Source organism: Peromyscus californicus, unplaced genomic scaffold (assembly GCF_007827085.1).
Source record: "Peromyscus californicus insignis strain IS unplaced genomic scaffold, ASM782708v3 Scaffold_6__1_contigs__length_162567912, whole genome shotgun sequence".
Taxonomy (NCBI): domain Eukaryota; kingdom Metazoa; phylum Chordata; class Mammalia; order Rodentia; family Cricetidae; genus Peromyscus; species Peromyscus californicus.
Window position 1 is genome coordinate 6,547,709 of NW_026294584.1, and position 21,015 is coordinate 6,568,723.

The 21,015-nt window shown below is 39.5% G+C and overlaps 1 protein-coding gene across 1 annotated transcript in view; it reads right to left on the bottom strand.

The window, feature by feature from the left end:
- Window positions 1-21,015, bottom strand: part of Sema3c (semaphorin 3C) — a 155,876-nt gene that overhangs the window by 27,713 nt on the left and 107,148 nt on the right. The window contains exon 12 of the mRNA XM_052720997.1: window positions 13,118-13,340. Within this exon, the coding sequence (XP_052576957.1) occupies window positions 13,118-13,340 (223 nt within the window). The remainder of the gene's footprint in view (window positions 1-13,117; window positions 13,341-21,015) is intronic.

Below are 21,015 nucleotides of genomic sequence, written 5' to 3' on the forward strand. Positions count from 1 at the left end.
AACAAAACAAAACAGTAACCTGACTTAATAAGGCTAAGGATAGAACTTGCAGCTGGTTTCCTGCAAAACCTGGATGGTTTACACGAAGCATATAAACCCAGCACCCAGAAGAGCAAGACCTACTGTGGTCAAAGTCAAAGCAATACCATGCTCCTCACAATAACGAGTTCTATTTAGGATAAGGGAACAGATCCAAGGGTAACAAGTGCTGACATGGGGTGCAGCCCATCAATTCCCCAGCCTAAGGAGAACAGTGCCAACAATGCCTAAGAAAGATCCTAGAGACCTCCTCCAACCATACTGAAGACATACCACACTATCTTCTCTTTCTGTTTCAGGGGCCATTAAACCCCGACTAAGTAAAATGCACAAGCAACAATACTTATTCAGGATTCAGCGACAGTAAAACATGATATGCACCCCCCCCCCCCCCGAAATAGTCAAACTTCTCTATTTGCAATAGCTGACCCTGTAAGACAAATTTGCATTTATAACATAACAACCTGCTTGTGAGTGAGGATCACACTCCATTTTTATTATGAGACCATTTGCTAACTCCATACACAGCCCTAAATTTCAAACATTGTTATGTTTTTGTCTATTTAAAATATATCTCTTATGGTGATGATAAAATCTGTCCTTGAACCAATTTATTATAAAGCCTGACCTGTATGGATGTGAAGTTATTTACTTTGCTTGGGTTGAAGATTTCTATGTAGAAAACAGTACTGTGTGCTATTACGAGGTATGGTCAAGGCCTTGCAAGACATCTTATATATGAATACATTGATATTTCCTCTTCAAAATTTTCTGAATTTTAAAGTATATTCTGAGGGAGTAGGGGTTTAAATAGATTGTTAGTAGGCAGACATGTCAAGAGAGGGACCACACATAGGTAATAAAATAGTGCACTTTCCAGCTTCTGCCTCATATTTCCGACCTTAGAAAAAGGCCTAAAGGTCTGGCGGGCTTTATCTCATGTCAGTAGGCCTTTCTTGTCAATGGGCCAATTTGCTAAGTTCAAGACTGCACCAGGATATGCTTACCTCCAAATTATAACCCTATCATCCTTCCTGTCTTGTTCAAACTGAACAACCCTAAGTTAGAGAGAAAAGACCCATGTAAAGAACCTTCAAACCCCCAGAAGTGTCCTGATCTCAGGCTTCCCAGGGCTCCGTGTGCTTGAAAGGGCTTTTCTCTGTGTGCTTGCTGCCTCTTTGTTTCTTCCTGTCTTTCTGGGCCTTTCTGCTTTTCTGACCCTGTCTGTCTGTCTGTTTGTCTGTCTCTCTGTACATGTGTGTGTTTCCACAACCCTCATAAAAGCATTTTTTTACCAGCTGATTCTGTCTGCTGTGTCTGATACTTCCCCTGAGAATTTCCCAGCCTTTTAATTCTTTAACTGGCAGAAAAGAAAAGCCAGATTGAGATGCCTAGATGTTAACAGTTTGCTTTGAAATAAGGGATGGTAAACTACATTTTATTTTTCTTCTTCTGTAAACAGCTCTTTACAATAAACATTTGCAACTTAAACAAAATTAAAAAAATTAAGAGATTGATTCAAGTAAAACTATAAAGTGAAAACATGTCATGTTTTAAAGTAAACAGTTTGTAGATCCCCAGAAGAAGAGTAGCTTAAGGTACCCTGCTAATGAAGGGCACCACAGTTGTGTTTCCTAACAGCAGTTGTCAGAACTGTGATGCTTCCCACAACGGTGTCCTGTGATGAGCACAGCCCTACCCTGTAACGGGTGTCTGCAGTAAGCATTGGGTGGTGAAAGAGCAGCTTGCCCCAAGTAGCACAGTTAACAGCGCATCCAGAACTGCTGCTCGGTAAATCACGTCCCTACACACGCAATCCAAAATTATGACCCGTAAATTTTCCTTTGTCTATAAAATATGGATATTGCAATTTCCTTACACAGCTGACAGGCTGCTCAAGATCAAAGGATACAAGCTGTGTGAACATTCCCTGTAAACTCAGAGACTGTGTCTAACTGAGTTTACTTTCCTTGGCCACTTCTTACTAGTCTCCACGTGTTACAACACCACCCAAGCTTCTTATAAAACCAGCGCTTTTGCTCTGTAATTTCCCAAATGCCACCAGCAGCTCTAGCTGGGATTTGTCACTAAAGTTATTCTCTCTCTCTGTCTCTCTCTGTCTCTCTGTCTCTCTCTGTCTCTCTCTGTCTCTCTCTGTCTCTCTGTCTCTCTCTGTCTCTCATCTGTCTCTTCTTCCCTTCTCTTTCTTTGTTCTCTTCTCCTCTCTTGTCCTTCCTTTTATTTTCACGTCTCTGCCCTTGCTTCCCCTGCCTGTTTTGTCTGGTGCTGAGCATCTATAACTCTAGCTTGGGGGTGAGGTGGGACAGATGGATTCTCAAAGCTCACAGGCCACCATTCTAGCCATCTAGTGATTTTTGAATTCAGTGAGAGACTGTCTCACATAAAAAGTGTGATAGGAGCCGGGCGGTGGTGGCGCACGCCTTTAATCCCAGCACTCGGGAGGCAGAGCCAGGCGGATCTCTGTGAGTTCGAGGCCAGCCTGGGCTACCAAGTGAGTTCCAGGAAAGGCGCAAAGCTACACAGAGAAACCCTGTCTCGAAAAACCAAAAAAAAAAAAAAAAAAAAAAAGTGTGATAGAGGACAACACCTGACATCTACATCTGGTGCACACACAAACACACACATATATTTTACACACATATGTACACATTAAAAACAAAACAAAAAACAAACAGCTTCAAGTTTATAATGCAGCTATACTATGTAAGGTTCTTCTGCTCCTATTCATGATGCAAAAATAAATTTCAAACACAGAGCTGTGCTCAGCCTTTCTACTACACAGGGAAAGAACTACTCTTATGAAACTCATGTACTGTATGATCATGAATGAACCTCTTCTCCAGCACCATTTTCATCATATGATGAGCGCTTCGGCATTAGCTTTGACGCTCAAGTCATTTGGCCCAAATGGCTTGGAACATCCTTGTATCTGGATTTTCAGATAAGGAAGCTCATTCCCCGGTGGTCACATCCAGACCCACCATTCGCTTGTCCTTGTTGGCCTTTCCCTTCCCTCTGGATACATCCACACACGGAGAGGATACGCTTTCCTCAATGCCACTAGTACATAGGAAGATAGTATAATGTGGGAAGCAGCATGTAACAAGGACATTCAAATACAATGATCTCGTCCCTTGCTTCTTCCTGCCCGCCCTGTCTTTCTCAAGGTCACTTCCTTTTATTCCGTGCTTATTTTCATGAATAGTCCCCACTCTTAGTAGAAAATACTTCTTAATTTTCTTACTCATTCAAGGAACTCTTGGAGTTAAATCTTTATCGTTATAATTTCCTAGACTGGCCTCCTCACTGTCAAGGACTCATCTAACACACACTCAGCTAATGAGGCTCCTCTCTCTATCTCTAGCACAGCACTCTCGGCTGAAGGACATCTGTAGTAACACCCTCTTGGACTTATCCATCTGGAGAGTCCACCAAAACTTCAATCCAATGGGATACAGACTTTGGCTTCATTCCAAAGCTGTTTCCAGTGGCACTGCAATCCTAAATAAGCCATTCAGTTCATCAGATTCTTATTTCATATACTTAGAAAGGGAATGAGAATTTCATTTTGTTGGCTTTGTGTTATTTTAATGAAACAATGAAATTTATATTATTTGCTAACTATAATATAAATTAAGTATATATTATATTGTAAATTTAACTTTATATTTGCACTTTTGATGAAAACAGACACTGTTTTTCATAATAGATGCATAATAGATCAAAGAAAAAGCATATTTTCTAATATTCATGCTAATACATATAAACCATATGATATATTCATTCTAATATATATAAATCATATAATCAATAATATATATATATATATATCATGACAACAGCAAATTTGTTATCATCTTATCCATTCCTCTGTATAATTCTTGATCGAAATAATCCCTTTGAACCTTAAACTTCCAATTCCTGTTTTATATGGGCATCATTTCCTGCCTTTGATACACAAACGTTATCTTTTTTTTGGCCATTTTAGTGTCCCTTCTTCATTAATATCACACGGTAGATGAGATGGCTGAGTGGGCAAGGGCAACTGCCTACCCCAGCTCATTTCCACATGGTGAAAGAGACAACCTCCCAAATCTCTCCTCTGCTCTCCACATACATGCCATCTCATGAAAGCACATGTATACATGCATGCATGCATTCAAAATAAACATTAAAACAAAACAAAAATGCTTTAAAATGAATATAAATGTGGTTGTCATATTCTAAGTTAATTCTTGATAAGGCACAACAAGGAACATGTGACTTGCTTGTAGGCAATAGTGAAATGCAAGCTGATAGGACCTCAGTGTCTTGGTTTGGCTATATTTTATGATTCTCAGTCTTATCAGATTGAGAAAGTGACTCTGCCAACCTTAGAGTAACCAAGCATTGTGATGACAAGGCATTGCCATTGCAGTGGTTTCTTACTGCACCACCCCTCGGCAATTGAGAAAGAAGAGTAGACTGAAATGTGATATTACCTTTATGCATTAGTCAGTGCTGACTTTCCTTTCCGAGTGTAAAAACAGAAAATGTGATTAATAATTATTTTTAAGTTCTTTATATTTATCAATTAAGCCAGAACTCAAAAGCTGATTGAATTAGTTTTAAATTGCTACATAAATAATTATTAGTAATTTAGTGTTTTTGAAGAACACACATTGTTCCTCTTAGCATTGTGGGGACTAGAAATTCAACATGGGTCTCAGTATGCCAAAATCAATATTTTGAGCATCACAATGTATGTTCTAGGGAAAACTGGTTTTCTGTGGTTTAAAAATTTTAGAGACTTCTTATCTTCCTCCACATATGATTGCTTTCTTCCATCTAAGGGACACCAGGGTGACATTCTGACATTGCTTTCACTGTCTCTCATCTTTCTGACTACAGCAAAGACAAACCGTCTTTTTCTTTTCTTTTTTAAGAGCTACATGTTTGTGTTGAGCACATCCACACAGTTCGGAAAAATGCTCCTTTCTCGAGGTCAGAAACATTAAACATACCTGGGAGAGCCTTTTGCTAATTAAGTACCATATCTCCAGTTGCAGGAACTATGAGAAAGATATTTGGATGCTCAGTATTCTGCTACTACATCAGTGGAAAAGTAAACCAAGCATACATGTAAAGAACACACTTGTAATGCCACATACTTAGCTCAGAAGTTCTGCCTTAAAACTTTTCTATTCTAATTTCTCTTGAGTTTCATATTCTAAATAAAACACTTCCTCTAATTTTCTAAAATTTATGCTGTTCCCTGTGCAATCATTTTTTTTTTTTTCTTCAGAGCTGGTCTCCACACAACCAGTCACCACAAACAGTCAGCTAGGGGCCTATGGGAAGTCACAGGAGGCCCAGCTTGGTGAGCAGGAGGCTGTACATTCTTCTCTGAGGACAGGGGCTGCAACGGCTGTCACCAGGAAGCTGGCAGTACTGCAAGAGCAAAACCTAGGACAGTGATTTCTGCCCCACACTCAGCCAACAGACTTCAGCAATCAGCATCGGAAGGGTCAAAAACATCCTTCTAGTCCTATGAGAAGACACCTCAGTGATGGGGTTTGACTATAGCTGTCCTCCAACAAGTGAGAAAAATGTTGTGATGGAGTGGAAAGTGGGCCAACTTTATGGAGCAAAGCACTCCGCCTCTTGCTGAGAGCACTATAGACTGGCATGGTCAGAAACCCTTCAGTGTATCAATCCATTGTATAAAATCCATTTAAATTAAACAAGGAGAAGCATATCAGGGTTTCCTATGTGTCTTGATGAATGTGTCAGACATTCTGGATACAGGTATAATTTCAATTCTAAAAAAATAATAAAATTTGTAAATGTAGGGATATTCCAAAAACTCTGGTGAAGTCATTCCAAAAACTCAGGCAAAGCCCTACTTTCTTGTGTATCCACCCCATCACAAAAAAAAGTGTGTACTTCCATGTCAGAATGTAATATAACTGGCAAGAAAGCATCAAACTCACAGGTTAAATTTTAGAACAGTTAGTCTATACACAAAAATTCAGTCTGCTTCATGGAAAAGTCTTTGACACTTGTCCTTGTCTTCTCTGCCACCTTGTTAGATACATCTGCCTCACATGTAGGACTTGGTGACAATGTTTAGATGAGGTTAAGTGTGTGATATTGTTCACACAAAGGAATGCCAAAGCCAGTGTCCTGTCAACTCATCAAAACATCCGTTGGACACGTGTGAATAAAACATGTTGTTGGAAGTCAAATGAGAAAATGAAAATGAAATTAACTTCAGTATAAGGAAAATGTAAATGGACTATGCTAAATAAAGTAGGAATTTGAAGAGAAATGTTTAGAATGTGAAATTGGTTTGCAGGTATCTGCATTCTGAATCTTTTATAGTCAATATAGAAAGGACTTTACATGATCTAGAACCAGTGCTGGATAATACATGAAACCCATTCTCTTGTTCACCCAAATAATTCCTTCAGAGCAGCTACTCAAATGATATATTAGTCCAGGAACCGGGTTTTCACTAATACCAGATCAAGTCTTCTGAACCCATGAGGCCCACGTTCTTGATGTTTGGGTTATGAGACCAGCCTTTAATATCTGAGCCATCTCTCCAGCCCTAAGGAGCCTACCCACATTCTTTTTGTTTCTTTGTTGTTCTGTTCTTCTCTTGCATGCTATATCCTGACCTCAGTTTCCCTTCCCTCCACTCCTCCTAGACCCTTGCCCTCCCCGGCTCCCCTCTCCCCCAGATCCACTCTTTGTTTCCCTTCAGAAAAAGAGCAGGCCTCCCAGGGATATCAACCAAAAACAATATAACAAGTTACAATAAGACTAGGCACACACCCTCATATCAAGACTGCAGGAGACAACCCAGGAGGAGGGCAAGTTTCCCAAGAGCGTGCAAAAGAATCAGAGACATCTCCCGCTGCCACTGTTAGGAATCTCACAAGAAAACCAGGCTAAACCACTGTGGCATGTATACAGGAAGAGGACCTAGCTCAGACCCATACAGGGTCCCTGACTGTGGCTTCAGTCTCTGTGAGCTCCTATGACCCCAGTTTAGTTAATTCTGTGGGCTGACCTCTTGTGTTGGCCTTGACTCCTTTGGCTCCTACAACCTTTCCTCTCCATTCTCCTCTGGATTGCCCAGGCCCGCCTAATGTTTGGGTGTGGGTCTCTGTATCTGTTTCCATCAGCTGCTGGATGAAGCCTCTCTAACGTAGATTATGCTAGACTGTGGTCCATGAGTATAGCAGAATTATCGTATCATTTCATTGACTTTTGTTTGTTTGTTTGTTTGTTTGTTTGTTTGCTAGTCCTGTTTGGTTCTACCCTAGTCTTTGGCTCTTGGCACTCCAGGGGTGGGCTCAATCTCCTGGCCTGGGCAACAAACTGGACCAGTCACTGGTTGGCCACTCCTACACGTTCTGTGCCACCATTACCCCAGCACATCTTGCAGGCAGGATGGACTGTAGGTCGAAGGCTTTGTGGCTGTGTTGGTGTCCCAGTCTCAACACTGGAAGCCTTGCCTAGTTACAGAAGATGGTCAGTTCAGGAAGCCTACATACATTTTTTTTAATTATTCATGAGGTAACTCAGAGAATACTTATGAGGGTTAGATGAAATTACTCATGTACCCAGCAAAAGCAAGCATCATTGTAATAATATTAAAATATTTCAGAAATCTTAGTATTTATTTACTTACTGAAATACAATGATAAGCAATGTGTATTATAAGCAGTCTAAATGATAATTATATGAGACTTCTGCTTTTCAAAGAACATATTTCCAAGGAATAGTTTATTAGAAGATGTTCTATTGTTTGAGACAATTATTTTCAGGGATTAAAAATATATTTTGGTTTTAGTAAACTATCATTTCATGGTATAATTTATTTTCTATTATTTTAAATAGATTTTTGTGTGTGTGTGTGTGTGTGTGTGTGAGATATGAGGGTGTGTGCATGTATGTGGGCTTTCATGTGTATGAATGAGTGCTGGCAAGTATGCCCGGGTTCCTGTGTGGAGGGCAGTCAATAAACAAACATTTAGACATTCTCTCTTTTTGTTCACTGCTGGTATGCTGGACTAACTGGCTTATAGACTGCCAAGGGGTGTCCTTGTCTCCCCATGGACCTGCTGGGATGACAAATGTACATGCTACTGCCTCTGACTTTTAGGTGGGTTCTGCAGATTCACACTCAAGTTGCGAGGTTTACATACTAAGTCTGTACCCACTGCACCATGTCCGCATCTTACAAGGCACAGTTCATGGGAGAGCACCTGTCTGTGGACAGAGGATCATTTTCTGATTTCTCCTCACCACTCCCCTCTTTGCTACTCTTCACGTGATAAAGCAGCCATGGCAACACAGATTATCATCTTCCTCCCCTCAGTTCAGCCATGGTTCCACTGTGTCCCATCAGTCCTGACTGCTGTGAAAATCCCTGCAGAACTGATGATAAACTCTCAGAAGTTTCCAGATCCTGTCCTGGCAGGAAGTGACCCACATAGTCATAAAACCCAAGTGACTTTAAAGAGGTTTGTTCTCCACTCCTAAATGAGGGAGAATTGTGTACATCATCCTTAGAGGATTTTCATGAGTAGTTCTCAAATGATGGTAGTCTTTTCCCAAATCAAACACATTTCTGCAGCTATCAAATTTTGCACTAGTATTTTAGAGAGTTCTTTAAAAACTCAGAATTCTTGGCACAGCAGCTCATTCAGGATGCCATTTCAAGAGCAGCAACTGCCAACACCTCTAGTTATGAAGGAAGCAGTCATTCTCCAGTGTTGCCAGACAGGCATTTTCAGGCTCTGCTCACACATGTGCACATACTTCAGAATTCTGCATACTGGGAAGACTTCCTGGAGCCAATACCCCGACTCTGTGCTCATCCAGTTAAACAGAAGCTAATCAGAAGCATGAAATGGCAGAGTCCATAAAAGAGTTGTGGTGGAGGACCACAAACACTGATCCTACCTTTAAAAACCACAATGCTATTAAATCATCCTAAATCTTTAACACCCATTCACAAGAACCCTTTCATCAAAAGTCACATCATTCTAATTCACATGTAGTGCTAAAAACGTGGACTTGACAGAATGTGTCTGAACCTTACCCAGACACTAAAATATTTTCATAACTCCAGAAGCAAAGGGAAAGGAGGCTACAATCTCTTGACTGTGTAACAGAGTCTGCTTTGGGCCAATGGCCTGGAGATAAGTGGTAGATGGCAAAGCTAAAAGAGAAATAGTAATCCCATGATAGCTTTTGCCTGCATGTTAAAACCTTCCTAAAGAATAAGAAAAATTAAATATTAGTGATTAAAACGAATAGTTGATTTTATATACACACAAAATGAAGTTTTTAAGGGGTAGTAGAAGGAATTATATGAAAATAATTAAGTAGACTTGGCTTAAATTTTAACAAAATAGTATGTAATATATAAAAGAAATTTTTATTTGGGGAAACATGGATACCTATACAGCCTCCATGGACTAGAAAACAGCTCCTTTAACTTTATGAAAATTCTATATTTATCAACCTAAATAAGCAGTAGTAATCTTTTTCTGAAAAAGACCAAGGAATCTATGTAGGCTTTGCTGGCTGAAGTGATGTCTGTCTGTCTCCTCCTTGTCTGGCCCTCTTCATTCTCCCTTCCTGCTCTCCTGTCTTGCTTCTCTCTGCCTTCACTTACTTACTTATTGTGCTTCGAACTTCATGGCACAAAAAGGAAAATTTAATCTTAGCTTTTGTAATTTGGGCTGTAAGCTTTAACCTTTCAACAATGAGCCACCTCTTCAGCCTGATAATTTACTTGGCTGTCTGGTGATCAGGTTGGAAGGTTAGATCATCAGCATCTAAGACTCAATTAAATTCTATAATGATAATGAGTTTTTAAAATAACACTTTCATTCACAATATTCACATTGGGTACACTTATATAATTACATAATATCCTATTTGAATTTCAACGACCTGTCACATCAGTTTTCTCTATGGAAACTTTCTTGACAACTGCTGCTTTCATTGAATTCCCTTGAAGGTTTCAAGATAGAAGAGAAGAAGGGAAGCCATGATAATAGCTTTCTCTGTTGTCACCATAATTGGTGAACCGTTATTCATCCATGACAGTGGAAATACTCTCCTGTATTTAGAAATTTGTCAACATCTAAAAAAATTTGACAGTCTCCCACTTACTTACAGAATTAGTCATGCATAGGACAATGGTGCATGATTCTCCCAAAAGCCATTTCAGAAAAAGTTAAAAGGTGTTATGATAATGATATACAGAGAATATCTTTTTCAAAGAAATTTCATTTTATATCAGTGTACTAGTAATTCCAGTTTCATGAATGTTGAAACATTTGTTCAGAAATTATAGTGCAGTCTAGTGGGACAATATAGACAAGGGTCAGTGGTTAAGTCAGTGACCATCTTTCCAGAAAGATGCTGTGGGCAGAGACCTTGCCACAACATGCACTTTCCTACTTGGACCGAATCCTTAAGACACTCATGAGGTTTTGCAAGCAATCATTAGTAAAGCCTCCACTACAATTAAAAGCCTTTGCGCAAAGACAGCTTTTGAAACAACACACGTGTTTACAGACACATACAAAAAATCCATGTCAAGGTGCCAGAACTTCTGTGGGAAGAAAAGCTGAAGCATCTTTGCAGAACTATGCTACTTGCTGTCTTCTAGTTAAATAAACAGTGCTGAACATTTTTAAAAGACTAAAATTCCACCCATGAAATCTACATATATTATATAGATTTTCAAAAGAAAGCAACCTCACAGTTACATCAACATCCACCTTCTAAACAGGCTTCAAATCAAGCAAGCAGAAAACAACCACCTAGCTAACGCAAGACAGTGAGAAAAGCGGGACTCTACACTGCCACTTTCTTTCAAGAAATACAGGGTTTTTTCAATGAAACTCCATCTTGAGTATTCTGTTGATTTAAATACAACTCTTTGTAGTAGTTTAGGAATCATCTATGAAAGTATATGTACATGCAATTGAAGATTGTCTTTGGGGGACATGCATGAATTAATTTTATTGCCTGGGTAACAGTGGATACACTCATGCTTTTAAGTTCAGCCTGACAAATATTTATTGGGCTATCAAAACCCTGTGATATGCCTATAGAGAAATTATAGACTACAAAGAGATCAAAGCACGAGAAGAATGTACCAGAGTGAATACAATATGGGGGAGTGTGTAAGTATTAGTTAGAAAGTTATGGAAGCGTATAAAGGGAGTTTGCACAACAGTGTTTGAAACGCTAATTCAACTATTGAGTTGCCAAGGATTAATGACACACTTTATAAATGTGTTTGCACATGATACATAATTAAAGCAAAACAAATAAACAAGGTGGTCAAAAGAATGTATATGAATAGGAGGACATGGAAAAAGCCTGCAGATATACCAACATGCAGGAAGAATGAGGGGAAGAACTGTATGCCACATGGCTGAACCAACAGACAAAGAGAGATTCTGAAATGCCACATGGTACAAGGGCAGGGAGGTAGTTTAGTGGTTATAGGATGAGAATATTCAAGGCCCTGGTGAAATCTGCAGTGAAATAGAATTGGCAGTGGGGTGAATACTCACTCATGTTCTGTGTGTGGAAGAAGCTTCCTAAATCAAAGTTGGTATAGGATAAAATGGAAGAATCTAGGGATTAGGATAATAATTGGCAACAAAGGTCCTGGAGACAGAAGGATAGTCGAGATCTAAGGAATGGTTAGATCAGGAAGGAAGGATTTTATGCTTCAGAAGTCAGGCAAGTGAAGTGGGAGCAGGGAAAACCCAGGTTCTTTCAGGCATGCCAAAGAATACATTTTAGAAGTTTCTCTGTCTCTAGGATTTCAAACAAAAATTATGTGTGAATGAAAGCTCCAGATCCGAGGTTTTAGCTGCAAGAAGGGATAAAATAAGAACTTCATGAGAAGAGCAGGCTGGAAGTTTTATTTAGCCAAGAAAAAGTAACCACATTTTGAAGCTGATTGAAATCTGAGTGCAACTCCTTCAACTTAGAGGACATATTCCACAACCGCTACATTTTACAATGGCTTTCACAGGCCTGTTTTATATCTGTTTCCTTAATTAGAAGACACACTGTGTACTTCATGGAGTTGTTTTTACATTCTAGAGGGACAACTGATGAGATTTGTATCACTGCCTGCAAGGCAGTAAGTGTGTGGAGTTTTTCTGCTTGGGTAATATGGAGGAACCTAGCAGACATTGTGTAAATGGAGTCAAGCAAGAATGGAATTTGTAATCCTGTCTGCCCAGCAGGCCAAGGCTCCTTTCTCCCTTCTAGTGATTTGCAAACACAGAGTGCATTAGAAGCAGCAGAAGGGCTTGCCACAGCACAGATGGCTGGGTTTCCGACCTGGCATTCTTGGAGGAGGGCCTACAAATGTATTTCTAACAAGGTCTGGGTGATATTGATCTTTCTGGTCTCAGGACCACACTGTGAGAACCAGTGCTATAAAACACTTCAAACTCATTGTCCCCAGTAAGGCAAGTCTGTGGAAATAAGACTATTTTTATTGAATTTCTGGTAAAAGAAATAGAAAATTTAGGAATTGCGGGCTCTATTAACATAGCAACTATGATATTTTCTAAATAGCTATTTATACTTAAGTCCACTTGCCAATGTTACAGAGAACATCTTATCTATCACTATCACTCTGGAAAATGACTCCAGATATTGATTAATAAGTCACAGACTGCTTTACTTCAGAAGAACACAGTTCATATTTAAAACATCCTTCTAGCCCCCAATTTAGCTGATTATTTTTCTTTTTCACTTTAATATGGATGAGGAACTATTTTGGATGCTTTGAATATATGAACTTCAGTTGTTTCTCACAACCACATAAGTAATTTATTTTATTAACTCCATTTACAGCTGTGAAATATGAGGCAGGAGGAAGTTAAAGCCCCCACTAATGGCTAAACAAAAGGAAATGTTGGTATCCTTTTAGGCTCAATATTTTGCTTTTACCTTTCTACCTAAATTACTGAGCATTCTGTTACAGTACACCATGAGCATGAACACCTACCTGTCCCCAGAAACAGGACATGGTATCGTCCATCGGCAGCGTTCACACGGTCCACAGCTATCTTTGTATACTTGTAGTCAGTGCCTATGCGGACGAGCAGGGGCCTTCTGTGGATGGGGTAGATGGAATTGTACATGAGAGGATGGTTCCTAATAAATGTGACAACATCATCGGGGAAGTCCTTGGTGGTCCTCATATTGGGTGTAAATGCCCCTCCTGGACACTGAAAAACAAAACGAAAAGAAAAGAAATTAATAAAATGCTTTCTTTGTCTTAATTATAATTATTTTCAAAAAACTTAAAAAGTCAACTTGTTGTAAGTACATTGGAGATCCAGTGAGAAGAAAATGAATATTCTTATACTATAGATAGAGATCACTATCTATAGAAAGTTAATACATGAGATGCATTTAATTACATAATTGAAAGACATATCTCCTTATTCTAGAGTGTTTTCATAGAGAGGCTGATGTACCTTTGAACATGCTCCAACTTTTCCCTCTTTTCATCCATTTCCTATTCTGTGCCAGGAAGTTTATTGCTAGCAAAAACACCCATGGACACAATCCAATGCTGCTATGGCTTTAAAACAAATGAGATAGCCATTATCACATTCAATTAGAATTCTAATTTAAAGAGTCTCTTTCCATATGACCTCCTTTCCCTGAAGTTGAAGCTCAGCTCAGTGTGGGGATGAGCTCTGACAACTCTCCTCTGGAAGAGAGTTCAATCAAGTTCAATAGCTTTAGAGCAAAACACCAGCCGCTTAGGATGGCTTACCAGCTCCTATCTGCAGAGCCAACCTTGTAGCTAGTGCTATCCCTGAGTGTCAGGAGCAACCATCTTTAGGTTTTGGCATGTGTAGTTGCCCATCTGACTTCCTCTGCTCCAGGTCCTGGCTTCCTGTTTCCTCGTTCAGTTCTCAGTTGAAAAGTTACTTCCTCCAGTGCGATCACACCGGAAAACCGCTCTTTCCCCTCCTCTCCTCTATCTCCTTAGCGGGGTTTCCCTTCACAGCCCTTTATGAAATAGTACTTTACATACTGATTGCTTTCATCTTTACTGCATGTCTGTTGCCTAGGTCGTAATTGTGTTAGTAAGAATTGGATCTGCCGGGCAGGGCGGTGGTGGCGCACGCCTTTAATCCCAGCACTCAGGAGGCAGAGGCAGGCGGATCTCTGTGAGTTCGAGGCCAGCCTGGACTACCAAGTGAGTTCCAGGAAATGCGCAAAGCTACACAGAGAAACCCTGTCTCGAAAAACCGAAAAAAAAAAATTGGATCTGACTATTTTGCCTATTGTTTTATCATATAAGAAAACTGGCAGTAGTTGATGTCTGGTGAATGTAGTTGAGGGAGGGACTGTATTCTTCATTAGATGATTTGGCCTGAAGTTTAGTGTAAGGACCAGGTGAAATAAGAGATTTGCTTCTGTCCCGAAGAGGAATAATTAGAGCCTCGAGATTTCAGGGCAGATAGAAAGTAATAATGACATCAGGAAAATAGACAACTAGAAAGCTTCCACAGTTCTGGAAGGAGGACCAACAGAACTTCTGAGGAGGAAGGTTACTCTGACACCCAGGACCAAAGTTCAGGTAAAACAAACGGCTGAAGCTTGGAGCTCAGACTCACTCACTAATAGCACCTGAGTGTTAAGTCCTGTGAACCAAATGGTCCAATACGATGTATCAGCATGTGCCCAAATTTATTAAATACTCCATAACATTACTCTCAGAAACAAAAATGAGTTTCATATTTTTCTTTAAATAAAATGCTTCTGCTTTAGTTTTTATTTAGACTTTAAGGGAGTTTTACATAAAACAAACAAAGCCAAATTGCTGTTTTTACCATCTAGGTAAGTGTGATATGCTATAAGGACTGTGACCCACTAGAAAGTTATGCTTCAATCAAAGCTGATAGTGAACTCTCATAACCAACTCTTTATTCCCACAAGGAATATAGGGTGAACATTGTGAGATTTTAACAGAAGATAGAAACAGGGAATTTTTTGTGAAATCTGTCAAATCTTAACTGTCAATTTTGTTAAGAAAGAGAAACAATATTGGAAACCAAGCAAGATGTGTCATCCTCTCTGTTGAATCTTTACTATATATAGCCAATGACATCAGTGCCTTTGGGTCAGCATGGACAGACAAACATTTGCACAAACCTCTCAGCAGAATCCAAATGCAAACCCATTAACATGAATGTAAGTTTTAGACTAAGACCAATTTAGCCAAGAACTTTTTTATAGGACACACACACACACACACACACACACACACACACACACACACACACATCCGCTTTTTGGAGAAAAGCACCAAGAACAATTAAATGACTGACAGAATAAATAATAAAAGACAGCCTGTCACTGGATATTCCCATGACTTGGGAATATGACTTCATTATAAGAAAAAGCATTATATTTAAATATTCCTGTTTATAAATTTCCCCAAATGAAGACCAAATGGGGACAAAGAATTGAATTTGAGGTTGTTCAAAGCTGACAGTTGTGTTCCATATTTCTTCAAAGTATGGGTTATGGGTGTTTTCAGCCCTCATTTTTCACACAAAGTGGAAAAAGCATGCTGCCCACTGAATGAAAATATGGAAAGAACAATGTAAGGGCAATTTCAGCAGCTCCAGACTCTCTGAAGACACCACTAATTATGGCTTGCTATGTGATCCATCTCCTTAAGTGTTTGTAAGCATTTTCATTGGTACATTCTAAAGAAGTGCAAAGTTAACTTACATTACTAGGCAATTTGTATAATTCCTAGTCAGTTTAGTAGTTTGGTGTGTGATTACCTTTGAAAATTATTTCTTTTATTTTTTGAGATTATAATATAATTACATAGTTCACGCCTCCCCCTTTCCCCCTTCCAAACTCTCCCACACATTTCTTCTTGCTTTCTTTCAAATTCATGCCTTCTCATTAAATATTCTTATATATATATATATATATATATATATATATATATATATAATGACCTTGTTAAACTATCAGAGCCCTATTTAGAAGTTTTACTTAAAGATGAAAATCTTAATGAAAGCTTTGTTAAAGCTGCTCAAAATCATGCTGGTTAAATACGTAACACAAACCAGTATTTAAAAAAATTATTTTTATTATTATTACAATTATTATTGTTGGTGGTGATATGCGGGAGTATGTGTGTGTGTGTGTGTGTGTGTGTGTGTGTGTGTGGTTTAAGGACAGATTTGCGGAGTCAGTTCTCTGATTCCACTTTTACAAAAGTTCCAGGAATCGAATTCAGTCATAAGGCTTGCATAGCAAGTTCCTTTATCTGCTAAGCTATCTCGCCAGCCCCAAACTAGGGATCTTTACATTTCTTCCCTCAATAACTCCTCTCACACTTTTTTTTAATATATGCACAATGTACTCTTCCTACCTTAGAAATAAGAGTCTCCTTATATGACATCATTTTCAAATTTAGAGAAGAAGTAATCCTGATTATGAATCATTCTGCTGATTCATGCCATAGGATTGTAGTCAAGACACACCGAGTTGTACAAATGGTAACAAGATAAAAAGTTGACTTCCCCCTCTCAATATGTACTAGTGATTGTCCTCATTGTAAACCTGGCAAGGACGTTTAGTGTGGACAGCTCTCTCATCGTCATCTGGTACAGGGAAGCATGTATATTGGGACCTCGGGATAATATAAAGCATATTTTATTCTAGAAATTTCATCAGTTCAAATTTCACTCTGAGGCCTTTTATCTCTTCAGAGTTGATTATTGTTCAGACAAATAGACAAGTGTTCAATTTTAGCTATTTAATTGGACATAAGGGTCTGTAAATTAGACTGGAATCATTGCTGTAATATATACCCAACCACCTGTAGCTGGAGGGACCATAGAGCCTAAGGGGGAACCTCCTACTGTGATATTTTCCTAAAGCAATAGAATTTCTAATTGCACTGTAAATATGTATCTTTATACCTATAGATAAATGTCGCTTTCACTCCTCATCAATGAAGCTTCTTTTTGCTGCAAATGGAGACTATTATAGAGAATCACAATTGGTTAAAATGCACATAGGTGGCCGTGGGGTATCCAATCCAAGCCAGTGTACAACTATCTACAATATAACCCCTACACCTAAGAATGGAAGAACCTTAGAAGAAGGGATAAAAGTTTGTAAGAATAAGAGAATGAGAACATGTTACTAGCTAGTATCCCCTAGACATGACCAGATAGCTGCTCCATGGGGTCTCAGCACAAAAAAGACCTGTTTAGGGCTGGAGAGATGGCTCAGAGGTTAAGAGCACTGGCTGCTCTTCCAGAGGGCTTAAGTTCAATTCCCACCAATGACACGGTGGCTCACAACCATCAATAATGAGATCTGGTGCAGGCAGAACACTGTATACATAATACATTTTAGAAAAAAGACCCGCCTATTGACTACCAGGTCACATGCCAAGGCGAATGTGGAAGTTTTCACAAGGTCCCACCACTAGAAGAAGAGCTCCCAAGAGGGAGAATCTCCAGCTTTATCCAGCTTTATCAGGCCCCTCCTCATAGGTTAGGCAATCCAATGTGGTCACCTCTAATCACATGTACATATGTACATAAGGGCAACATTAAATAGACCCAGAAGTTGTGCATATATGTTTTTATGTGTAATAATAATTATAAAAACAAGAACAATTACAGAAAAGGTGATAAATTTGAGAATGCTGGGGTATGGGAGAATATGGAGGGATAAAAAAAAGGGTGGAAATGATGTAAATACAAAAAGAAGAAGATGGCATAATCACTGCACACCATCATAAAACATCGACATTCTGTAGGTTAATTTTATTATACAGATCATCATTAAGTCATTTTAGTTAAACTCCTAAAGGATTTGTTTTCCCCAGTTACTTTATCCCACTCTCATGAAGCAGTGGTAAACACCCCTTTCTGAGACGTTGTGACTGAAGTGCCGATGGAAAGGCTGGAAACAATGGCTGTCGTGTAAAAGGGAGATGGACGGCTGTGTCGCTGTCTGACTCCTGAGCTGCGCTCACGTTCATAAGCACTGCCACCTCTTATCTTCCTATGCTCTCCTCCCCAGAGCTGGGATGAAAGTCTTCAAAGTCAATACAGGTCTTAACTAATACGTGTGTGTGCCTCCTTTGAACATTTATTTTATCAAAATACTATTTGATGAGTCCTGTAGTGAATGTTACAACGAGGAATTACTGTGACTTTCTAGATACAAGCACACTAATAATGTAGATCAATACCCTGTTTTTGACAACAAAGTAATGACTGGAGACACACATAAAATATAAATGACAGAGAATGGTTCAGGACTGATTGTCACGCACATGAAAGTGTCAGCATTTAAAAAATGAACTTATAGGGCTGATGAGGGCTCAGCAGGTAAAGACATTTACTGCCAAGCTTGAAGTGCAAATTGATGTCTACACACACACACACACACACACACACACACACACACACACACACACCCCTCACTGAAATAAATACACAAGTAACATTATAGGACTGAACAGGTAATTAAGGAAAATATATATTTAAATATATATTTATAAATATATGCATGAAACAACAATTAGTGAAGTAAGAGGCCATGAATTGGAAGGATGGTAGGGAGTGGTATATGGGAGGCCTTGGAGTGAGTAACGGAAGGGAGAAATGTAATTAAATTATCAGAACTAAAGAAAGAACAAACTTAGGAGAGCAGATAAACATGACTGCTAGGATCAGTGCAGAAGAGCAGCAGAGCTGTGCTCTTTAGGGATCCTGGAGCATGCAGTCCTGATGCACTTCGAAATGGGAGTTAAAGATGATCACTTTGTTGGTTCTGCTTCATGTGCAGGCTGTACAAAAAGTCTACAGAAGCCTCACCCTCGCTGTGATAGGAGAAGGTAATTCATTAGCTCAGCCACAGAGAGTCTGCAGTCTCGCATGCCCTTTGCAACATCCCAAAGGTGTCTTGTTTCTTCCACAAACCGAGATGCTTATGGGAAAACTTCATGACACACTTGGCGGCCCTCCCAGCACTTACATGGACTTGCTGGTTGGGCTGTTTGCTAGCACAGCTCTGTACCCTGCTTTGAAGAAAGCACCTACTGGGAACATGAGAATGGGGGTATAGGATTTCTGCCAGTGTCGTTGATTTAAAAACACAGTTATATATTTATGAGGTTGACCCAGCAACCAGACTACTGTGTGGAGAAATAAAGAATGACAATCACAGTTGATCCCTGGTTGGGACGACTTCAGAGACAGAGGGAGCATTCTTGACCTAGAGGAAAAGCACTGTTGAGTTCACTTGGCAGCAGATCTGGCTGCAGAAGCAGGAAGCACAGGGTTGAGGCAGCCACTGGCAACTGAGCTAGAAAGCTGACTTCATGCTGTTTTGCTGGGCTCAGGGTGGAGTGACCAGATCTTTGGGTCATTCCTCCACCCTGCCCCGTTGATTCCCCAAGGATCACTCATCTGACAATTTCTGGATTTAGAGGAGCTGTTGTGGTCTCAACACCAGATGTAAAAAACCACATTATAGAAAAATGTCTTAAGTACTGACTACTCCCTTTTTGCACGGAGTCTCTTCCAGATGTGTGTCACTAATCCCTGGCTTATTCCACACTGTTTTAGGACAGAGGAAAATGCTTATTCTTAAGAGCTTTAAAAAATTGGACTGTTAGCAGAATTTTCTAATTTAGCATTGGTTTATTTGTGGAAAAGGGTTGGTCTCTTCCCACAGTGTACACAATTATTGCTTTTCAGCAGAGTGGTTTTCTATGTTCTACTTAAAGCCTCATGTCCATGTCAAGGTGGCTTTTAAGGTGCCACTTGGGTGAAGAACCATAGGTGGAATGAGGCTGATTTCAGCTGCATAAATATCCCCACCATGGCTAATTTCACGTTACTGCTTGGATGTCTTTGGTTGAGAAAAGGCACAAATAATACACTCAGGAGGCAGGAGCAAGTTGGCTTCAGAACCTTCTTCATGAGATTCTCAGGCCCCACTTGAATGAATGCAACTGTAAGCTACATCAGCGAGGGTGTGGTTTTTCTGAGGTTGCAAGCTGGTTGCTCCTGTACTATCTGTACATACTGGAGAAAACACACCAAACCACAGCCACCTGTCACTTAACTAGGCCTACTTTTCCTCCTTTAAAAAAGCCTAATTGACTTTTGAATCAGTTAGTAGTTAGGCTTCTGGACATGCATGAAGTAATTTGAGTGGAGTAAAGAGAGACTCTTCTTCACATGCAATTTTCTCAGCCTGGTCCTCCCTTCCCTCCCCCAAGGTAATCTGTGCTCCAAATCTGCTATCGGAAGTGAAGTACCCTGAGATGACTGTAACTGTTGATTGCTTTTCTTGGTTGTAAAAGCAATTACTCAGGGCTCTGCCCATGTTATCTTGAGCTGTGAGCATTAAGGAGGCACCATTTAAAAGGGACTTGTGGATTCTATAATCAAGTTAGTTATTAGACGTGATTAATTGTAACATTTTAACTACAGTGTTGTTAGGGATCAATAATAATTCTCATAATTTTCAAAAGTAACTAAAAGTTATTTCTTCTATATAAAAATATATCAATGTTCAATCTTTAAGTTTCTTATCCAGAGAATCAAACTCATCTTTTTTTAATTTCCAGGAGATAGAGAGTCCCTTTATGCTTAGTGTATGATTAAAAAACCTTGACAGTAGAATAATTTAAGATGTTTAGAAAACAAAGGACTGAGCCAGGTGGTGGTAGTGCATGCCTTTAATCCCAGCACTCGGGAGGCAGAGCCAGGCGGATCTCTGTGAGTTCGAGGCCAGCCTGGGCTACCAAGTGAGTTCCAGGAAAGGTGCAAAGTTACACAGAGAAACCCTGTCTCGAAAAACCAAAAAAAAAAAAAAGAAAGA